This window comes from Sinocyclocheilus grahami, unplaced genomic scaffold, assembly GCF_001515645.1.
Source record: "Sinocyclocheilus grahami isolate Dianchi unplaced genomic scaffold, SAMN03320097.WGS_v1.1 scaffold1.1, whole genome shotgun sequence".
NCBI classification, from domain to species: Eukaryota; Metazoa; Chordata; class Actinopteri; order Cypriniformes; family Cyprinidae; genus Sinocyclocheilus; species Sinocyclocheilus grahami.
In genome coordinates this window covers 4,420,776-4,443,095 of record NW_015505180.1, presented here as the reverse complement: position 1 = coordinate 4,443,095, position 22,320 = coordinate 4,420,776, and the positions used below count along the sequence as shown (strand labels likewise).

The window sequence follows — 22,320 nt, the reverse complement described above, 5'->3', positions numbered from 1 at the left end:
AAGTTCTGAGAAAGTCTTTGATTCTGCTGGGCTCCAACCATGTGCCCATGGCTTTACACCTGTATTTAGCTCTTTGTGGTCTGACCTGCGAGTGTCTCAATGGGCTTAACAGCACCTGCTGGTTATAATCTTTGAGCACAGACACACTGGATCATATCATCTTTCTGTCATTCAATACTCTACTGTAACCAGCACATGTGAGAAGAGTAGCAGTTCTCACTCCATGTGTTTGATGGATTGATGTTGCTTTGGTTCCTCTTCACCAGTAATGTTGTCTGTTGTTTACTGCGTTCTCATACTATGCTCCGTTACTGCTCACAGCCTAAGGTAATCTGGATGAAAAACAAGATTCCCATCATAGACAACCCACGTTACCGCATGTTCAGCAACCAGGGTGTGTGTACGCTTGAGATCCGCAAGCCCAGCCCGTTTGACGGAGGTGTTTACACCTGCAAGGCTATCAATGACCTTGGAGAGGCTCAGGTGGACTGCAAACTAGAAGTCAAAGGTTAGTCTGTGCATTAAAATGATCATCTAGCACAGCCCAATCCTGTTCCAGGAGATCTACCTACCTGTGGAGTGGAGTGGAAGCCATGTGGTAAAAGATTCAATGCTCTTGAACTATCCCTTTCATTTATATTTATTCTTTGTATTATATTTTCATTCATATTCTGCACTTTTTTATGTTAGTACTTTTTGTTAGTATGTTAGTACAGCTTTTTGACATATTTTGTTTCTACAACAAAAAAAAAACCTTTATTATGGCAAGACTCTTTTCTTTTCTGCGATAGACAAATATGCCAGCAGTGCATTCAAACAGTATAAATACTCAAATTGTTAAAGTAATTCATTTATAATATTAAAAAATATGATTACTAGGGCTCTCGATTAAAGTATTTAATCACAAGTAATCTAGGGTTTTATGCGGTTAACACTTTTTGAGCTTTAAAGAGAATCAAATTTTACCATACAAAGGCTAAGGATGACTTAACATCGTTAACGTTTGGTTTAATAAATAAATTATTTATAAAAATATCTCTTAATCAGTTCCAATCATCTCAATCATGTCCAATAAAGTAAGTACCATTAATAATAAGAAAAATAGATACATTTAGCCACATTTGAACAGTGTGTGCAGCTGTGATCTTTCTGTAAGACCTCTCTCAACAAGATTTGACAATTTCAGTATGTTGTAACTCCACCATAACTAGCATAAAGTGAAAATTTGCAACAGCATGCAGCAAATCCGAAGCAATATCATCTCACACTGCCACTGGACCACACATGCAATAGTGTAACAGATCGCAAAAACACAGTCACATTGCACATTGTTTAACAGGTCTGTGAAAAATCCTGGACCTGATATAATCTCTGATTACACGCCAATGTTTGCATATTGTATCATGTGCTGACATGTTTTCATACTCCGTCACACATTGCCATATTGCTGTGTTTCCCTCTTGGTAGACTGTGGTATGTCCTTTAACTCCTTCATGTTAAATCTGTAATGACTAAGTCAGCGATGTACCCTGAGGCACATATAACTCCCTCATGTAAACTTTGGGTTTAATCCGTATTTTCTTTTCTCCCCCAGTCATCACTCAGGAATAGTTACTATGTTGTTCTCATTCAAGGTAAGCTTTCATATGGTTTCGGGCATATGAAGCTTATTTTTCATTCATTCTGCATCCCTTGGTTGCCAATATCCTGCTCTTTGCTTGTGTGTAATATTCTAAAATGCAAGAATTATCAATGAATCAAGAATGTTTTACAGGATTCTACAAGAACTCCAACAACCAGTTTAACGGCTTTATCCATATAGAATTTATACTGTGCATGCTTTTGACATAAAGTCAACCATTGGGGAATGTTACAATATTGGGCTATTCATTATAAAACTAATTATGAATACATGCTTAATTACTTTTGTGTTACTTTTTCTCAACAGCATTTAACTGAGACTCTTTCTTCTCCAAAATGGAAGCGCTATGCTTGGCTTGCAGCCATTTTTACACTGGAAATATTACTTTATGATGTGTTACTTTTAAGTGTTTGTCCCCCCAACATAGTTTGCATGCATTGACATATAGGCTATACCACAAAAGGACTGTTTGTTTTCATTTACCAGCACTATTTGGAAGTTTTAAAATCATAAATCTTGGTGTAAGTGGAAAAAAAACGTTGTGCTCAGTACACCAATGAAGTATGACACACTCCTTACACCAATATCCAACATGCTCACACATATTACAACAAACAAAAATACCTGTGCACCTTATATCCCTTTTCCTCCCATTATTGGATAAGAGGAGAGATTTCAAATGTAAATTAACAAATCGAAAAAGTAATGTGAATTAATTACTTGACAAAATAAATGTAACAAGTAACGTGTTACTTTACTCAGTTACAGGCTGATTTTGCATATGCAAATGCAGTTGGAAAACTGACTTGGAAACCAGACTGTAAACTTGCTGAAGTTAAAACCTAGCCATTTTAGACAGAAAAGCTACAAAATGGGATGAGGTACCTCTTTCTCTTGAGACCAAACAGTCAGATTCAAAACAAAGTCAAGACTAGCATCCCTGCTCAAGAAACACTCAACTCTGATATTTTATTTCTGCAAATGCTTGTGAACATGTGCTTTGTATATTTACAACGGTGGTCATATTGCATAATGCAGCCTATTTTAAAGCACATTCAACAAACTGTCCATGCAGCTCAACATGCTACAGCAAGCAATGACAAGACACGCAATGATAAAAATGTGTTATGTGCGCCTGAATAGCTGTAAGAGCTTGCAGAGATGATTGTACTCACTGCCTCAACATTTGTGCTGCACCTGCCGAACACTGACAAATTCCTGTCCTGATTTCAATGTTGTCCTTCTCCTCTTTTCCACACTTTTTGTCCGTCTCTACCTCTTCTCTCTGTATATAGTGGCCTAAAAGGTTTTTGGACACTTAAGTCACACTTACAAGCTTGAATGTCTTTGTATTAGAAAATAACAAGCCAACCCTTTAAAAAAATAAAATAAAAAAAGTAGTTCACTTAATTGTATTGACTGCATTTGAACTGTACTTCAAATCTTAAAAGTATATATATATATATATATATATATATATATATACACTACTTGAAGATAATATAATAATGAAATAAAAGGCCAATTAAGTGTACTTAAAAAGAGTACACTCTCATGACTATATGTTTCTTAACACAAGTACATTTTTAAACAGTGCACTTTGTAATTAAAAGTTTAACTTTAAAGTAAATTTTTAGTTTTATCATTATGTTTTAATAATCTTATGTTGTGCTTTAAAAAAGTACATTTATTTTGATGTTGATAACATACTAAAACACATGTAAAGTATTTGTAATTTTTACTGTAGTGCGTTATTCAATACTTTTAAATGTAATATATTTTAAATGTAGTAAATTGCAGCTTCATTATTACAAATGTGTAATATTTTACTATATTTCAAAGACAATATAATTATGAAATTACATATAAAGATGTACTTTCGTCTACCAAAGTGAATAAAAAAACACAGTTAATTTCAACTATTTGCATTTAATATACATTTTTATAACACATTTTAATTTAATTGCAACTAACATGTACTTAAAGTATGCTAAAGCGTTCTATTTTATGGAGGCAGTGACATGATATTTGGGCTTTTAACTTTTTTTTGTGAAATGTTCTGCTTGAAAAGTGAGTGTTGTCTTTATTTAATGAGTGGTATTTTGTTATATAATGCAAAGACATTCAGATATTTTTAAATGTGGCTTACATGTCCAACAACTTTTGGCTGCTATATGTTAAGAAGAATAAATGAACGTTTGATACTTTCATTGTTTTCAATGTCACCTCTCTGAATGTCTATCTTTCCCCTCTTTCAGGAGGTTTCACATTCTTTGAGCTGATGAAGCGAGGCGTTCCCTTACACCTCATTGATAAGTATATGAACGAGTCTAAGACCTCTGAGAAGTCAGAGTCAGAGAAGAAGGGATCCAACTGAGGGCTGACTCACCCAATGATTACCCAGAAATCCCTGTCACTACTACAAATAATGGCACGCGTCTAAACTTTGTCATGGTATGCTGTGTTCAGACATGGATCTATCATGTAAAGCTGTGTTTTAAGAAATGCCACTGAAACTCAAATGCATGACTTCAGTGAACTGGATTGTAGCTTCAAAATATATCACAAATAGGCATTTTATTGTGGAAAATATAGAGCAGTCAGTTACAGATATTCTAATGCGGTTCATTTACAATTTTCTGGGTTTGGGAGACAAGGGTGGTCCTAAATGAGCACAAGTCTGGGTTTTGCGGTTTGTGTCTTTATTTTCTTTTCTTGTTTGATTTTGCCTCCGAGTTATCCAACCCCTTTCCTTTATTCTCTAATGAACGTACTGAAATCCACTTAGATATGCAATATCAATACTGTGCAACTATAAGACGAGATCTGAATGTTACAGGAAACAGTATGTTTGTCTAAGGATACTTGTAGTACATGCCAATGTTCATTTTAGCATGACAGTTAAATAAATGTCTCTGTATGAAAAGCAATGGTTTCTTTTTTTGTTTGAAAAGGTTTCTTGTTTTGATGCAGATTGCGAGATTTGGCAACACTGTTCTTTGGGCACAAAAGATGTTTTATTAATCAATCTGCATCTCAATCTCTGTCTATATTTATGTTCAAAAATGTCTAAATATATTTTAATACAAACTAAACCCTATTCTTTTGCAGCCTTGAAAGCACTGAAATTTCCATTAGATAATGCAAGTCTAGTTATTTATATATATTTGAAGTGCACTTTTTGTTGGGAATTTTCAGTGTGAACACACTAATTACACTATTCATCCTACAAAATGGCATAGAACAGTAAAGGAACTGAGACACACTTGTATAACAATTATGATATTTAACATAATAAACATCTATAATACAATGATAAATAAGGACAGTATACATTCTAAAAATGCTGGGTTAAATACAACCCAGTGCTGGGTAAAATAGGGACAAACCCAGCAATTGGGCTGTTTTGACCCAGCTGTTTGGTTACTACCCAGAAGGTTGGGTTAAACATTTAACCAAACAGCTGGGTCAAAACAGCACAATTGCTGGGTTTGTCCCTATTTAACCCAGCACTGTGTTGTATTTAACCCAGCATTTTTTAGAGTATACGGTTTGCCAATGTTCTGTCCGATAATGATCTGAAATGAATGAAATCACTCAAGCAGCGTACTGTTGCCATGGTTTGTCCCAGTAATCAACGTTATGTTCTATTTAGTATTAATATTTTCAATTTACTTTTAGTTGCATATATTCAATATTAGTTTAAGTTGTAGTACATGTTGTTATGTGCTTTTGTAAATTGCATTAGGTTTTATAATGAATTAAAGCTAAATAGAAAAAAATTACAATTTCGTTTTAGTCCTTTTAGTACTTCCACATAGTTGCTAAAGCAAAATTTCAAATTTTCTTAAAGTCTTAAAGTGTTCCCATCTAATAATTGTTTAATAAAGTATTTTTTTGTTTCATTTCAATTACTGAAAACGTTTTGTAATCGATTCAACAAGACTTCCAGTAATGTAAATCAGAGCGTCAACATCAGGGGCCCGTTGCATAAACTGCTTAGACTAGTCAAGTAAAAAGTTAGCCTTCTAATTTTTCTTCTAAACTGGTCATAACTGTTTAATGTCGGTCACAAAAAATGTAGATTGGCCCAATTTTAATCAGAAAAGTGAGACTGGTTATCTCTTGGCTAACTGCTAAACTATAGTGGCTATGTTTATGCAACTGGCCCCAGGTCTTCCTGAAGCCCCTGGTGGTCGGAAGCGGTACCGCAGTCGTTCAAATTTCCCGGCTGCGTCCTCTTCCGGACCTCAGTTTCCTGCGTCTCTCCGTTTATCTGTTCTCAACTACTAGGAGCGGAGGACACCGTCGGTTCCGCTCATCAAAAAATGACTCGCCACACGTAATCGCCGCATGCTAATGCCTTCTTCTAAGTGGACACCTGGGGATTTGGACCAAAATATTGCACTGACCCTGCCAAAAGAGCGATCATAATGCCTCAGTGCGCTTGTCCGGAGTCGCTGTCAGCTGTCCAGCTCAAGCGCCTGGAGGAACACAAGTACAGCGCGGCCGGTCGCTCTCTCTTCGAGCCGCCCTGCCAGATATACTGGAACTGGCTGGTCCAGCAGATCCCGACGTGGGTCGCGCCAAACACGCTGACCATCACTGGACTCCTTATTAACATATTAACGACGGTCGTTCTCGTCTATTACAGTCCCACGGCCACGGAGGAGGTGAGCGTGACGTGTTTCGTTCTATTTACATGCCCTGCCACGTCAGTTTTAAAAATAAACAAACAGATTTCGGACCTCGCTGCTTTCGGTGGTGCTGAACATAGACTGTAAACACACTTAAAGGTTTATGTTTCGTGCCTTCATGTTTGTGCATTTCTGGTATTGGTTTATCGATTCACGTTAAGACAATTATGCATTAGGACGTTTTGAAAGCATTCTAAGCAGCTGCTTAATCAGATTTATTGACTGCAGACCCATGCAGATCACTATTTGTTATTTTAGCTGTTAGCCTGTCTGGGCTATTCTGGGCTGCACTGCGACCCCACAGTTTGTGTGTGGACATGCCCTGTGACATATTCACAGAGTCACAGACTATAGTCCACTGACAAAGTCCAGATTCATGTGTTTATTGCCACGCAGTTCTGGAGATTGCTGCTGAATGCACAACTTTAACCCACCTGTTGCCAGGCTGGGAACACAGATAAAGGGGGCTTAGAGTGAACTTTGAGCCAGAGACAATCCAGTAGGTCAAGCAGCCATAGCAATAATATAATTATGACAAAATAATATTATAAAAACATTATAATTAAGCAACATTTGCACGAAGAGTGCTGCTGTATTGAGTAACAGCATAAGGCCATAGGTAATCACAACGGTGATGATATTCCCTACTACAGCACGGTTACCAGTGCTTTTATCACCTCGACTTAAAAAAGGAGTCATGAATTAAATTAGAAGTCTGGAACTATTTCCCCCCCCCCCCTAAGCCTAATAAGTAATGCAATTATAATTTGATTGCAAACATAAAGCTTTGCCATCACTGGAATAAATAATATTTTTAAATATATGAAAATAGAAAACGTTTATTTTAAATTGGCAAAATATTTCACAAAATCGCTGTTTTTTTTCTATCAAATAGAATATATATACTTTGCCAAACTTTTAAACAGTTCCTGAATTTACAGCAAAATGTTACATTAGCACGTCAGAAATACACATACTGTATCCATGTTGTTTCATGGCTAATCTATAATTGACATGTTTATTCCCACATTTTATCTGCCAAATATTCTAATGCATCATCTTCAATTACTAACAGTATAATGTAAGTGATCAATATTGGTATCTAGTATCAGCATCTATATAAATACATTATATATACTGTACATTAATTATACTGTTATTAATCGTGGAATGTAGCTGCATATACCTGATATTAGATTGTGTCCTCTTCTCCTGACAACAACCTGACAGATTTAGGAATCATCCACAGTAACAGACTTATCAGGGAAAATTATTTCATACATTAAAGGCCTTCAGTAGTTTTTTTTGAATGAAAAATACTGATGTGATAATTCAAGCACACAGGGGATTTAATCGGTTTTGTGAATGTGCAGTGAAACCAGATGGCCTGCTTGTAGTCTCTCTGGGAAATCGACCCAGTTGGCCACATGGACCTTTGCCCATTATCAGACTATTACACACACACACACAAACACTCAAGCTGCTCTTGATATAACAATTTGTAGCCTACATTTGTCTTCGTATTTTTCTTTATCCACAATTATACACAGAGTCATTTTAAAACACTTCACAATGTCTTATTGGTTATCATTTTAAATCATTTGTAGATACATTTTCCTTCCATTCAGATTAGCCTATTTGATTATTCTCACTCTGCTTGCTTACCTTTGAATAATATGTATGGCTGAAGTGCTTTTTTCCAAATTTGCCTCTCTTAAGCCAATGAAATGATGGCAAAAGAGCAGTGATAACTGTATCTATTAAAGCAAAGGAGATAAAACAGCTCCTTTGTGTCCATATTTGTGAACCTTGACAAGTTTTCCTTTCTGTCTCACACAAAATAATACAAGCCATCCGTATCTACAGTTAGAGGTCAACGTTTAGTCTAAGGTTTTGTTTTCGCTCTAGGCACAAAAGACCTGAAAGCTTGAGTAGTTGAATGTAAGAGACTGCAAACAAATCTCAAGAATGAGCATTTAATATTGTAATGATTATGCCTCATTTACTTTGAGTCCAGTCAAACAAGAAGAACTAGATTGAGTTAGTCTTGATCAATGTCAATGTACTAGCCTTTATGTTTTCTTTCGTATCAACCCTTTTCAGGCTCCAGGTTGGGCCTTCTTTCTCAGCGCCTTAGGTCTCTTCATCTACCAATCACTGGACGCCATTGATGGAAAACAGGCCAGACGGACCAATAGCAGCTCAGCTCTTGGGGAGCTCTTTGACCATGGCTGCGACGCCGTTTCTACAGGTATAATCAGCTAGACAACCTTTCACCATTTAGTTATGAGTAATATTTAGTAGTGTTTTTGTTAAGCATCACTATTATTGCTTAACATCTATGGTTAGTGATCGGAACAAACGACTTTTGCAACCACTTAGCAACACCCACCATTAATAGTATGTTAAAAAACAACAACAACTAGTTTTTTTATATTGTTGTTTACAATAATCATATTTATCAAATGCCATTTGTTGTTTATTATTATTTATTACATATAGTATATATTAACAGCACTCTAATTGGATTGCTCTCTTAGTGTTTGTTGCCGTGGGAACATGTATATCCTGTGGGATCGGCACTTATCCTAACTGGATGTTTTTTTGCGGCTTCGTGGGCATGTTCATGTTTTTCTGTGCACACTGGCAGACATACGTGTCCGGGACACTCCGCTTCGGATTGTGAGTGCATTCACTGCTTATTCGCCTGAATTTATTGAACCTGTCTGTGTGATGTTATTTTTTTAACTGTACTGTATTTTTGAATGTGTTTTGCAGGGTTGACGTGACTGAAGTCCAGATTGCTATTACAATTATGTATCTGATGACAGCATTTGGAGGAGTGAGTCTTTGGGAGACTAGGGTACGTCATTCACCTTCTTTAGCATCACACTGAGCCTCTGAAGTTTCTTCCTCGTTCATAACGTTTAGAAATTCACTCCCATTTTAATCGCTGAAGTTGTCCACACTGGAAGGGTACATTGTGGCCAATCACAAAGTGCTTTCAAATGATGGACACGGTGTTTTTTTTTTCTTGATGCAGCTCTACTTATTTTCCCTAATTGGTCTGACATAATACGATTTTACTTACAAGTATCATATTGTGTGAACTGACTGCTATTTTACTTAATATATATTTAAATAACTTATGACAGTTACATCAAAGTCAGCTTGTGATGTTGCTGGCCTACTAATTTAAAATCTGTTAATTACAAATTTAGCTTTAAACCATGTGCATACTACGGCTATGTCAAAACAATCAATACATATTGCAATTAATTTTCCTCACAATTTCACATCTATTTATTAATAGTTTTTAATTTATTTACAGGTTTATTTACATAATACCAACAACAAATATTGATATAATAAAAAAAGTGTGTGCATAATAACCTGCTTAATAATTATGCACATCTGAATACAAGGCATTTTTCACTTCCAGCCCCCATTAACAATTAAATATCATTTATAAATCATTATGTACAAAGTTCAATAGTACTTATACAATAGTAGTTATTAAGATAGAGGTGGTTTGGAATTGGTCAAATGTACTTGGAAAAACAAATATGATCAGAATATTATTGACTTAGATAATTATGCATGCACTATATATATTAATAGAATAATAATAATAATAAAAATATGAATATAAGTAAATATAAATATATATCTCTTTTATTCATTTTTATTTACACGTTTATTAATAATATTAACAATAATAAGAATGATGATAAATTGGTGACTATCACATCTTTTTTGTTAACATTTTTGTTTATTTGCATGTTTGTTCACATAGAAACATTCTAATATTAAATATAATAACCTCAGTTGCAGTGTGGCATGCATTCAGGCGCTTCCAGTGTATACACAGTGTCAGAAAATTATTTTAAAAGGGTTCTACAGACTGTATATTTTATTTAAAAAAAAATAAGAAAAAATATCAAATCCTCCAAAACTGTGAATCATGACAGAGCCCCCTTTCTGAGTGTGTTCTTTAAGTAGACCTGTCTTTTGCTCTCTGCCTCGTGCCTCCTCTCTGAGGACAAACAGACTGTGAAAAGGTAAATATAAGGTGAAAACTGCTACTATGGCTACCAGTCACCCATAGACATTGCCAAAAAAACAAAAAGGCACATCAGTCTTTTCTAACCTCTCCCTATTTTATAAAGCTTGCTCAGAGCTTCAGCCCCGCCCCTTCCAAAATAACAGCTGTTCTCATATTAAGGCATTGATTTTCTCATTCTTTCACCCAGGTGCCTGTTCTTGGTGTGAATTTGCAAACCTTTCCCATTCTCGGTATTATCGGTGGGTTTCTGTATTCAACCTATAACTACTTCTATGTCATCCTGAACGGTGGCGTGGGCAAGAATGGCTCAACTGTTGCAGTGAGTGCTCTCCAGCAGTGTATTCATCACTGAGTAGATTTCTTGTTCTTAAAAGCATTGATTCCTATTTGCAGTCATGTTTTTAGCTTAGTTCTTCTTATAATAGCTCAGTTGCAAGATTTAATGTAAGGCAAAGATTTTTTAAAAAGAAAGAAAAAAAAAAGTGATCTCGTTAGGGTAAATAGAGCACCTGTCTTCCTCAGGACACCAGTGTATTGTCTCCTGGTCTACACATCGGCCTCGCCCTCTCTCTGGCCTTCATCATCTTTAAAAAGTCCTCCAGTCAGCTTTTCGAGCACCATCCTTGCCTTTACATCCTTACATTTGGCATGGTGATCGCCAAGATTGCGAATAAGCTGGTGGTGAGTGCTGCTGATGCCTTTATGAGAAGTCAAAATTGTTATTTGGCCCTTGTAATCATGAGCTTCATAATTTTCATAAACAGTCATCCAAAATGCATCAGGAGTTTTCAGGTATGCTTTCTTTTACAGGTGGCCCACATGACCAAGAGTGAGCTTCATCTTCAAGACACAGCCTTCATTGGTCCTGGACTCCTTTTTCTAAATCAGTATTTCAACAGCTTCATTGATGAACACATCGTGCTTTGGATCGCCATGGTGAGCCACAACCATTACTGGGTCAAACCGCTAGTATGGCACCACTGCGCTTAAGTGTTTTCAATGTTTTTAAATATAGTATCTGAGGCAAAACTTAACGGGTCGGTCTCTTCTCCATCCTGATGTTTAGGTGCTGTCCCTGGTGGATCTGCTGCGTTACTGCACAGGCCTGTGTCTGCAAATCGCCTCCCACCTGCGAATCCGGGTTTTCAGCATCACCCCACAGGGCCACGCACACAGAGACTGACAATTTGCCCGGCGGGAGGAGGAAGCGGGATTTAAGGATGAAGACATTGTCCCGCTTCTCAAGCTAGAGCAGGAGAGCCCCACCAACCAAAACCGCAACGGCCTTGACAGTGTGACCACCACAGACCAACAGAATTGAACGTTTTGCCAGGTTTGACCAGACCAGCTTGCATTGTTTTTTTTAACCACACTACTGTACACTAGAATATATCACTGGATAAAAAGAAAAGAGTTTAGACAATGAAATGTCCAAAACGTGGCCTTGGGGGCCAGAGGGCAGCATAGCCTTGTTGCCTTGAAAGGATTCATTCTGTGCAGGAACACATTAGAAATTATTTTTTTTTTTTCAAAGGATAAAGAAGGAAATATTGGTGGGAAATCAAACGTTAACTGAATTTGAATTGGCCAAAAACTTTTTGCATAGAATCATTTCCTAAATATTTTGCATCCAAACCATTTGGTCAAAGATGAGCAAAAGAATTTTAAAAAATAATGGATGAAACTTTTTTTTTTTTCCCACAATAGTATTTATCACAATAGATTTGTACTTTGTTTTTTGGGTTTGATCATGTTTGTCAAATTTGAACAAAAAAGGGAAGCTACAACTGCAATTTGGGCATCAGTTGCCATTAACCAAAGTCCATTTTCGACATTGAAATAGCCATTATTTAATTTAGGCCCATTTTTATAGGTCTGATCTTGATAAATACAACAGACGCAAATATTACAAACATATTTCTCAGTTTTAAGGGCTGATATAGTCGCCAAAACTGCCAAAAATAGTTTACACCACAGAACCTTTTTTACCATGCAGAATTTTTACTGTTGTTAAAAAAGCAGCTATTTGTAGATCATGTGACACTTTATAGAAGAAAATAAGCTCCAGAAAAGAAAACTGCCCAAAAAGCCATTGTAGCTTGAAGTAAAAGAGAACGTTTTGTGATTGTCCAGTGATTACAGTGCATGTATTTATTTGAATAATCTGACTGAATTTAGTGTGAAATTAAGTCAAGCCTGTTTAAAACAAAAATAATAATTGAAAGAACTTAATTGTCAAGGATTGTGGCTATGCGCTAAAAACAGACTCATCTCTCCACCCCCCCTCCCCAGTCACCCAATTGCAGTCTGCTCAGTCTTCCTGGTTGTGTGTTTCACTTCCTAGAGCTTGAACCGAGCACAAACAGAGTTTTTGAGCATTGCCTTTAGCTCTGTTTTGAGGGATTTTGGGGGGTGTTCATCTTCTGTGCCCGTTTTATGATGCACTCTCTGCCTGCTTAGAATCATCTCCTTCCAAAGGGCTAATAAAAACAATAAATTTTGTGTGATTTGAATATAGCACGGTCTAAATTCCGGTTCTTATGTGTTTTGGGGTCTTCATACTTTGTACATTTCCTCCTTCTGGAAGCAAGAATCAAATACACATAACAGCTAAAAATGTGACTCAACAGGAGCAGCAACATTTGCTTGACCAATGATATTAACCCAGTCAATGACAGTTCAAAACAACAAGGCATATCAATGCAGTAAAGATTTTTAATTACCATATTTGGCTGTTTCATTACGCATCAGTGTTCAGATTATGTTCTTATTTCATTATCAAATTAGGCACCTGGTTTAATTTACATTTGACACAAAAGTGGAAAAGTGTCCTAAAATAAGTGTACTTTGACAGAATTTTAGCAACATACATTTCCAAAATAAAACAAAGATATGCTTGTACATTACAATTATGTCTTTTCTAATATAATAAATAAAAGTAAACTGGGAAATTCATCTCAGAACAGCATTATCATTCATCACGTTTCCTAAACTCAAGCCTGTTTTATAAGGCATGTATGCCCTGCAGAGGTTTGGGGTCAGTAGTCATAGCGTTTGAGCAAGCCAAGAACAATTCCCTTTAAAAGACAAGTGAAGGTGAGGAGTTAATTAATACACACCAGGGCCACAGGTGGTGGCATCTGAATTTCAGACAAAGTCAGTATTTAATGTCCCACTAAGAGACAATCACATGAAGGATTTCAAGCAAAAACCACATGCATTTAAAAAAGAGAAAGAGAAGGAAATGGCTCATTTTTGATGATCCTTGCTAAAATTTCCAAGTATCAGGATTGCTATTCGGTTGTAAAAATGCTCCCGGAGATTCTGTGCCACTTTGGAGTAAGCAAGCGTGAAAGACAAATTCAGACAAATGCAAAAAGCCAAACGCAAGGCAGAAAGTTCCAGCCATGCATCAGAGTCCACTGCTTTCGTTCATGTGGTAAAGAAAGGCACTGCAAGGATGAGGAAGGAAAGACAGGACAAAGAGAACAACCCTTAACGGGTAGTATCTTTACCCTTGACATTTCCTTATAAATTAAAAATCCTATTTCAAATTATTACAATTCAGACACGCAAGGTAATATGGCAACACATTCAATATGGGCCATTGAGTTCAGTTCACATTCAATACACAACCTAGAGTGTGATCGCTTGCCTCGTGGGCCCCAGCGTGTCTCACTAATGCCCCTTTGTGGAGGAAGTTTCTCCATCAACTTCATCCAGTCACCTCCAAATGGGCATTTTTATCTGACCGCATTAACAGAAGTACGACTGTGGTACTTCAAACTCACAAGACACAAGCTCTGAGAAAGGAATAACCTCACACCCGCTCTGGGTTCGCATCCTTGCTGACCCTGCGCCTGGGGAAAAGCCACCGTTTCAACATGATCAGCTGAGGGACAGAAAGAAAAGGAAGAGGAAGGAGTGTCAACCAAACCTGTTATGAATGCTATGCAACTTGTGACAGACACGTGATACACATACAGTATAGAAACAAGATCGACATATGACCAAAACAGGGAAGAAAGGGGAACAAAAGACTAATACCATAAAGACTAATTCTAGAATAAAACCGTATTCAGTTCAGATTCACTGAATAATTCATTACAAATTCTACATTTTTTTTGTGAATTGATTCATAAAAGTTTGACAAAGATACATGCATCACTGAACTGATTTTTTCCCGCATCCTTGCTGACCCTGCGCCTGGGGAAAAGCCACCGTTTCAACATGATCAGCTGAGGGACAGAAAGAAAAGGAAGAGGAAGGAGTGTCAACCAAACCTGTTATGAATGCTATGCAACTTGTGACAGACACGTGATACACATACAGTATAGAAACAAGATCGACATATGACCAAAACAGGGAAGAAAGGGGAACAAAAGACTAATACCATAAAGACTAATTCTAGAATAAAACCGTATTCAGTTCAGATTCACTGAATAATTCATTACAAATTCTACATTTTTTTGGTGAATTGATTCATAAAAGTTTGACAAAGATACATGCATCACTGAACTGATTTTTTCCACCCACGCCTTATGAAGTGCTATTTAAAAATAAAAATAAATCAATTATTTTATTAATTTTAAAAAGTACTTTCAACTACTTTTCCGTGTCTTTCAGAAATATATCCATATTTACAAATGTTTAATTGTTTAAACAAATAAACACGTATTTTAAATCACAAATTTAGCTGAAATGTTTGAAAATGGTTAAATGTGAATGGAAAAAAATTGTGAAGAAAAATTCAAACTGACGAATAAATAGACATATTTAAAGCCATTTCAATAATGTTTAAAATGATAGTTAAATGCAACAATACAATAGCACACATTAATAAATCATTTATAAATGGGATTAAGAAAAATAAAAGTTTAAAGTTCACTAGACAGTTCGCATGTTGAAGTGGCCAGTGAAATTTAAACTTACATTTTTCTTAAGCCAATTTGAAAATGATGAAAAAACAATGTGTAAAATGTTTTGAATAAGTCTATTTATTTTTCAATCGTACTGATTAGTGATAATAAATACATAATATTTAATGAATATAAACCATTTAAAATATATAATTTTTAATTAACACATTAATGATTGGTTACATTGCGTTTTAAGTGGCACTTCAAGCCCTTCATAACCCCTAACTAATAACACTTTAAAAAATAAAAATAATGAGAAAAAAGAGTGCTGCATATAAGCAGGAATTCTAACAAAAGAAACAGGAAGTGACTATATGAGTTAATGAGGAGACTGTAAATCTGTTCTGAAGATTGTAATCAAGTCTGTTAATGTGCTCGTCTGTCAGAGATGAGCATGCAGCCAAACATGACATGGCTCTACATGCATGTACGGCAGCAGAGGAAGCAACCGCTGATAATACATCACCTCCATATTTGTACTTCTGGTGAGTGTTCACATTACTGTTCTGTCATTAAGGACAGATGAAGACACATTGGTCCTTAAAAAGGTCACCGTGACCATTAACCTCTCCAAAAGACAGAAACCTAACCCTGCAATTAATAGTGTGACTATTTGCTGCAAGCTGCCTGGTTGATCAATCATCAGGATGATATTTTTGCCTTTACCATTTCCTTAAAAGAACACAGAGGGTTGCTGGTTAAATTTGATATATTAGTTGCTAATGGTAATGAGACTAGCCAGCCTCCACCGGACTCAGTGTTTGTGTGTGTGTGTGTGTGTGTGTGTGACAAAGTGAAATGAAGAACGAGAGATAGTGGACAATGGATGTATAAGCTGAACCGTACTGACCTGCTCAGCAAAGAATGATATGACAGTGAAGACGACTAACGTCACCAGCACACAGTGGGTCCAGAACTTCAGCTTGTCCCTGTATATTCGCCTGTGAAACAGAAGATCAAGGCTGGTTATCCCGTTACATGGTAGATGCTATAACTACACAATCTGGATCCAACAACTAACATCATTATATATTGACAACCATTCAAAAGTTGTGTACTCTGATAAAAAATACACATTTTAGCTGCATTGGTCAATGTAATTTTCTTTTCCTGCTGCTCCAGAGTGAACAGAAATGTTTTGAATAGATCTACAGTTATAGAACTCATTGCAGTTTAACTCCAAAAGTGAAGGAAATTGCAAAGCCCTTTAGGAATATAAGAGTCAAGGTCAAATATCTAATCTATATAATATAATAAAATATACACTACTGTGCAAACATTTGGGGGTTATTTTTAAGTCTTTTATGCTCACTAAGGCTGCATTTATTTGTTAAAAATTACAGTAAAACCAGAAATATTGTGAGAAACATTTGTTATTATTATTATCAATGTTGAAAACAGCTGGTGTTACTTAATAGTTTTTATAAAACTATTGTTGTGTTGCTTAAAATATATTTGCAACAGAAATCTTTTGTAATCTTTATGATCAATTTTACGCAGCACTGCTCAAATATTAAATACATAATATATTTTAGAAATATTATAAAAAATCAAAACATACACCATTTCAGAAAACTGTAATGACTCCAAAAATGTCAACTATTAATACACCTTTAATTCAGTGTACACACCTAAATCATTGTTCATTATTTAAAAAAAAAAATCAATTTTCAAGGTAAAGCTTTTTTTAAACAATTACATTTTTAAATCATAAATATCACTACCAAATGATTTGATTTCATATAAATATTGTGAGAAACATTTGTTATTATTATTATCAATGTTGAAAACAGCTGGTGTTACTTAATAGTTTTTATAAAACTATTGTTGTGTTGCTTAAAATATATTTGCAACAGAAATCTTTTGTAATCTTTATGATCAATTTTACGCAGCACTGCTCAAATATTAAATACATAATATATTTTAGAAATATTATTAAAAATCAAAACATACACCATTTCAGAAAACTGTAATGACTCCAAAAATGTCAACTATTAATACACCTTTAATTCAGTGTACACACCTAAATCATTGTTCATTATTTTTTAAAAAAAAAATCAATTTTCAAGGTAAAGCTTTTTTTAAACAATTACATTTTTAAATCATAAATATCACTACCAAATGATTTGATTTCATATCAAATTATCTGGTACTTTAATACATTTATTGACCTTGATATGCAGCTCTGCAGTCATACATTATATGACTTTGGTTTGGTGGATAAGTTATTAAATAGTAATAAATGGTTTTGTTAAAAGTTAAAAAATAAATAAAGAGATGAATAGACTACATTATAATTAATATAATAGATAATTGAAAATATGTCTGTATAGTAATGGTGAGTTCATTCACTGCTGTCAGCATACAAGGGCAGGAATGGTAATGCTGTCTTAACTCTTGCCAGATTCAAAACGGTATATTTATCAAGAGTGTGATTAACAGTTCAGTGACTCAAGTTCTGCTGTCGGAGGTGAGAGGGTGACAAGGTGACATCATCATCTGTGAGGAACACAGTCCGTTACCCTTTTGTCACCAGCGTGTCTGTGTCTGACAGAGCCAATCTGCAGATACACAGCTTTTAAAATCAGCCTATGGGGTTGCTCGAGCCTAGCAGTACCCAAAAATAACACCCTGCCCCTCGGCCTGGGCAGGTCACACGCCTCTGATAGGGCTTTATGGGGCATCTGGGTGTAACAGAGCCGCTCTGGCTAGTTGAGCATGAATGGCGAATGCACTAGTCATAATTTCCAGCCTGTAACCATCCAAAGGATCGACAGATACATAAACCCTTCTTCAACCACCTCCCCATTCCCAGAATTCCAGATTGTGTCGACAGCTATCACCCAACTTCACACAGTGATGACAGGAAGGAACGTTTACCAGTATTCACAGGAGTAAAGCAACAGAAACAGGCAATAAATCACACACAACTAAATGTAAACAGACTTGTGAAGCTCATTACAACAAAACCAAATATATCTCTACACCAATAAACCATTATATTCAGGGACTAATGATTCGAAAAGTTGTGGAGACACGTTGTAAATCTTATTGGGTTTAAATACTGCCATTTGAAAGCTTAAAGTTCATTCAAAATGATTGATGAATCAATCAGTGATTCAATTCACTCACTTCATGTTGTTCCAAACCCATATGACATTGCCATATGGGTTTCTGCCATGAAACACAAAAGGAGATATTTTGAACAATGTGCTGGCTGCTCTTTTTCATGCAATAAGTAAGCCTTAAAAAGGCTTAAAGAATGAAATTTTAGTTTATTCTTTACACAAAGCTATCACATGACATCTGAATTATAGTAAATAACTCAAATGGACAAATTTTACGGTGTTTTTGTATCCTCATTGTGGCTTCATAAGCTTGTGTACATTTTATGTGCATGCGTGTTAAATTTAAATTTGTCAAAATCAATTTAATTTAATTGGTACATTTTTGAGGCTTGAAGTTCTAGCACCCATTCACTGTATGGTCACATTTTTCAAAAACAGTATTTTTGTATTATTTATATGCAATTTTATAGTATTATTTATTACTCTGAAATAGTTGTTATTTGTATATTTTCAGTTTTCACTTTAATTTGAAAGTTTTTGTAATACTATTTTTATTTTAGTTTTAGAAATTTTAGTTCAACTTTTATTTCAGTTAGTTGCCAAGACTACATTTCCGATTTTCATTTAGTTTTCTTCATCCAAGTTTTATTTTTTAATAGTTTTTATTAACAATAACAACACTGCTTCAAAAATATCCTTTTTTTTCCGAACTGGAAGTCATGCAGGTTTGGAACAACATGTTCAGTTTTTAAATCAGTGTTTTATGTGGACAGATACTTTTGTTTTCTTTACACTACCATAAAGATTAAATAATTCTTTATTTAGGTTTAATGGCTGCTATGCCTTTATTCCAACACTTTTGTTTTTTATTTTTCATGTCGATTAGGTCCATTACTTTCATATTAAACTATTAAATCTCTTTCTGTCGAGGGTTTCACTACTCCTACCAGACTTGGTGTGTTCTGTTCATACTTCAGATTCGGTAATGGAACTTGAAGTATGTACACAGACCTGTTTGACTTGTCTTTGTTAAATGCTTATTTAGGTTTCTGTCTTTTGCACAAACATGCACTGCATGGCTGTTTGTGACTAAACTCTTACCACTCCTGCAGCTCTGTCATGTGGAGGAAACGGTTTCTGTATTCTCTGGGCAGCTCAAACTGAGAGGGCAATGGGAACATTGACTCATAGAAGTCCCTCAGTACAGCTTTGACTGTGCTGGCATCTTTATGGCTGTGGTCAATATTGTCATTCAAGCAGATAAACTTCCTGTAGGCAAAAAAAAAAAAAAAGTGTATGAGGCTTCCCCAAGGTGCGCAAAAAAAAACAGGAACGAAAGCCCCTGATTGTACCTAGGGTTCTTCCTGATGTCATCAAGCTGCCCCACTACATGAGAGACGTTGGTCCGTATCATCTTAAAGGCGATCTCCTCTTCGCCCATAATTTCAAATCTGAAAAGAACAAGAGCCTACATAACTAACCCGGTCTCATAAGAGATGCTGCTGAAGTGTTTGTGGGAACTTAATGAAAATCCTACTTGTATTTATTCTGGTCCTTGAAGGCTTTGTGGATCCTCTCTGTGATGTGATTGCAGTGGATTACTAAACCTTTTGTGACGGGTGGCTGTAGGAACATCAAAACACTGATTTTTTTTTTTAACAGTACCAACAAATGCACAGACAGAAGAGCTGATGATAAAAAAAAAAAAAGTGTATGAGGCTTCCCCAAGGTGCGCAAAAAAAAACAGGAACGAAAGCCCCTGATTGTACCTAGGGTTCTTCCTGATGTCATCAAGCTGCCCCACTACATGAGAGACGTTGGTCCGTATCATCTTAAAGGCGATCTCCTCTTCGCCCATAATTTCAAATCTGAAAAGAACAAGAGCCTACATAACTAACCCGGTCTCATAAGAGATGCTGCTGAAGTGTTTGTGGGAACTTAATGAAAATCCTACTTGTATTTATTCTGGTCCTTGAAGGCTTTGTGGATCCTTTCTGTGATGTGATTGCAGTGGATTACTAAACCTTTTGTGACGGGTGGCTGTAGGAACATCAAAACACTGATTTTTTTTTTAACAGTACCAACAAATGCACAGACAGAAGAGCTGATGATACAAGACGTGCCAACCAAGACAATATTATAGTGTACAGCCTAAAGCTATGCATGGACAAGTTGATGATCACTTAATAAGCATTTTGTGAGATTTTATAGTCTAATATTTGACTTGTATACTTGTGTTGGAATATTTATTAAGACTTTGAACAGTAGCTCTCACCATGCTGGGGTCATAATAGGCCTCCTGGGTTGGGCTGACAGTATGGAGTTGCGTAAGGTTGGACGGAAGAGTCTTCGAGCAGTTTATAAGCATCTGCTCCAGACTGGTCAAATCCTGTTTAGAGTCAAATAAACAGACATGCCTTTCCTCAACACATGGGTAAGACAGACAATCATGTGGTGTCCCAAAAAAATAAAGTTATACATGCCTTGTGTTCACGTCACAAAACCACTTCCTGAGGTTTTGTTGTGCACATATTTGACTGTCCTGCTTCATTGTTAATCGTTTAATTTCTATTTTTTAAATTTAATATAAATGTAATAATATAAAATAATTAAATCACAATTTACTTTAAATTTATTTAAATGACATTTTAAATGGAAATAAATTAGACTAAAATTAAAAAAACAAATTAGACTAAATTAAATTAATTAAATTACAATTTACTTAAAATTTAACCAAATGACATTTTAAATTCAAATAAATTAGAATACATATTAAATTAAACAATTACATTTTAAATAAAATGAGACTACATTTTAAATACAAAAATATATCAACTACATCAAATTAAATGTAACTACATTTTAAATTAAATTAGACTGCATTTCAAATGAAAATAAATTAGACTACATTAAATTAAACATTTAAAAATAAATTTACATTTGAAAATAAAATAATTTAATCTATATTAAAATATTACATTTTAAATGAAATTCTAAATTAAATATTATTTTGAAAAATATATATTTTTTTTATGTAGTAATCAAGTCATTTTCTCTGTACTGTGGTGAGAGGGTGGTGTGTACCTGAAGGCTTAAGGGGAGTTCATGGATTCGTGTGGCCAACGTGCGAATCTCACGATCAGACAGCACGCCAGAGTGGTCCGTGTCAATTTCGTCAAACACTTCAGATATATTGAGCTGCTGCACTGCACTCATCAAGAAGTAGAAATAAGAAAAGGCAAACTGCATGTCCTCTGAGTGACGCACACGGTGGGACGAGGTCTTATCAAACTCCTGAGGGAAGCTGAAGGAGCAAGATATCAAGACAAAAAAAATAAAATAAAAAAAGATTAATTCATATTCATTTACTTTTACACTGAAGGAATTTTTGAAGACATCTGAATTTCGGTGCCAAAAATTTTGTTGCATTACTTTAAAATCACTTAGTCAATCTATAGATTAACATTCAATTGGTACATAAGTCTGTGTGTATGTTGTGACTCTTACGTGTCCTGTAGTTCCTGCATGACAAGCCTGTCAATCATGTGAGGCATGTGAGCAGGCACTTTGCGGGAAGTGAAGCCGAACTGAGCATTCAAGAGTCTGTTGACATAGCGGAGTGAATCAGCAAAAGTGTCCCGCAACCTGTGTCCAGTGGTGGTCCCGTCAGCTGCATACTGCAGTTCTCTCTGTAGATGCTCCTCTTCCTGTGATGCACAAAAAAGACACATCAATGAATGGGAGAGATTGCAATACTTAATGTGGCAGCAAGAAGTCCTGCCTTTCAGTTACAAGAGACAGTTTTGTTTACTCTAGAACAGTGGTTCTACAGTGAACAATGGAACAGTGGTTCTCAACCTCATCATATCTATCCATCCATCCATTAAAATATCATTAATATGTATATGAATATTCATAATTTTAATAT

The 22,320-nt window shown here is 35.6% G+C and overlaps 3 protein-coding genes across 3 annotated transcripts in view; 2 read left to right on the top strand and 1 right to left on the bottom strand.

Moving 5' to 3' along the window:
* Positions 1–4,569, top strand: part of LOC107588599 (myosin-binding protein C, slow-type-like) — a 34,148-nt gene extending 29,579 nt beyond the window's left edge. The window contains 2 exon segments of the mRNA XM_016276787.1: positions 322–508; positions 3,901–4,569. Of these exon segments, the coding sequence (XP_016132273.1) occupies positions 322–508; positions 3,901–4,019 (306 nt within the window). The 3' untranslated portion in view covers positions 4,020–4,569.
* A 1,292-nt stretch (positions 4,570–5,861) lies between these two features.
* On the top strand, positions 5,862–12,068 carry LOC107588513 (cholinephosphotransferase 1-like). The gene is made up of 8 exons (XM_016276675.1): positions 5,862–6,315; positions 8,443–8,590; positions 8,880–9,021; positions 9,118–9,202; positions 10,593–10,724; positions 10,928–11,086; positions 11,216–11,341; positions 11,472–12,068. The coding sequence occupies exons 1-8, from the start codon at positions 6,076–6,078 to the stop codon at positions 11,586–11,588; spliced, it is 1,149 nt and encodes a 382-aa protein (XP_016132161.1). The 5' UTR covers positions 5,862–6,075; the 3' UTR covers positions 11,589–12,068.
* A 150-nt stretch (positions 12,069–12,218) lies between these two features.
* The window catches only part of LOC107593561 (N-acetylglucosamine-1-phosphotransferase subunits alpha/beta-like), a 22,279-nt gene continuing 12,177 nt past the window's right edge, over positions 12,219–22,320 (bottom strand). The window contains exons 9-16 of the mRNA XM_016283365.1: positions 21,900–22,099; positions 21,477–21,696; positions 20,668–20,781; positions 20,347–20,432; positions 20,162–20,260; positions 19,494–19,661; positions 16,175–16,265; positions 12,219–14,297 (exon numbers count right to left, since the gene is read on the bottom strand). Coding sequence (XP_016138851.1) covers positions 14,226–14,297; positions 16,175–16,265; positions 19,494–19,661; positions 20,162–20,260; positions 20,347–20,432; positions 20,668–20,781; positions 21,477–21,696; positions 21,900–22,099 — 1,050 coding nt within the window. The 3' untranslated portion in view covers positions 12,219–14,225. The remainder of the gene's footprint in view (positions 14,298–16,174; positions 16,266–19,493; positions 19,662–20,161; positions 20,261–20,346; positions 20,433–20,667; positions 20,782–21,476; positions 21,697–21,899; positions 22,100–22,320) is intronic.

What these genes read in the sequence shown, in the direction of transcription:
- LOC107588513 (XM_016276675.1), top strand. Translation starts at nt 6,076, where the DNA reads ATGCCTCAGTGCGCTTGTCCGGAGTCGCTGTCAGCTGTCCAGCTCAAG. An exon ending in AGAATGGCTCAACTGTTGCA is followed by an intron (nt 10,725 to 10,927) that starts GTGAGTGCTCTC and finishes TGTCTTCCTCAG; the next exon opens with GACACCAGTGTATTGTCTCC. An exon ending in TCGTGCTTTGGATCGCCATG is followed by an intron (nt 11,342 to 11,471) that starts GTGAGCCACAAC and finishes CCTGATGTTTAG; the next exon opens with GTGCTGTCCCTGGTGGATCT.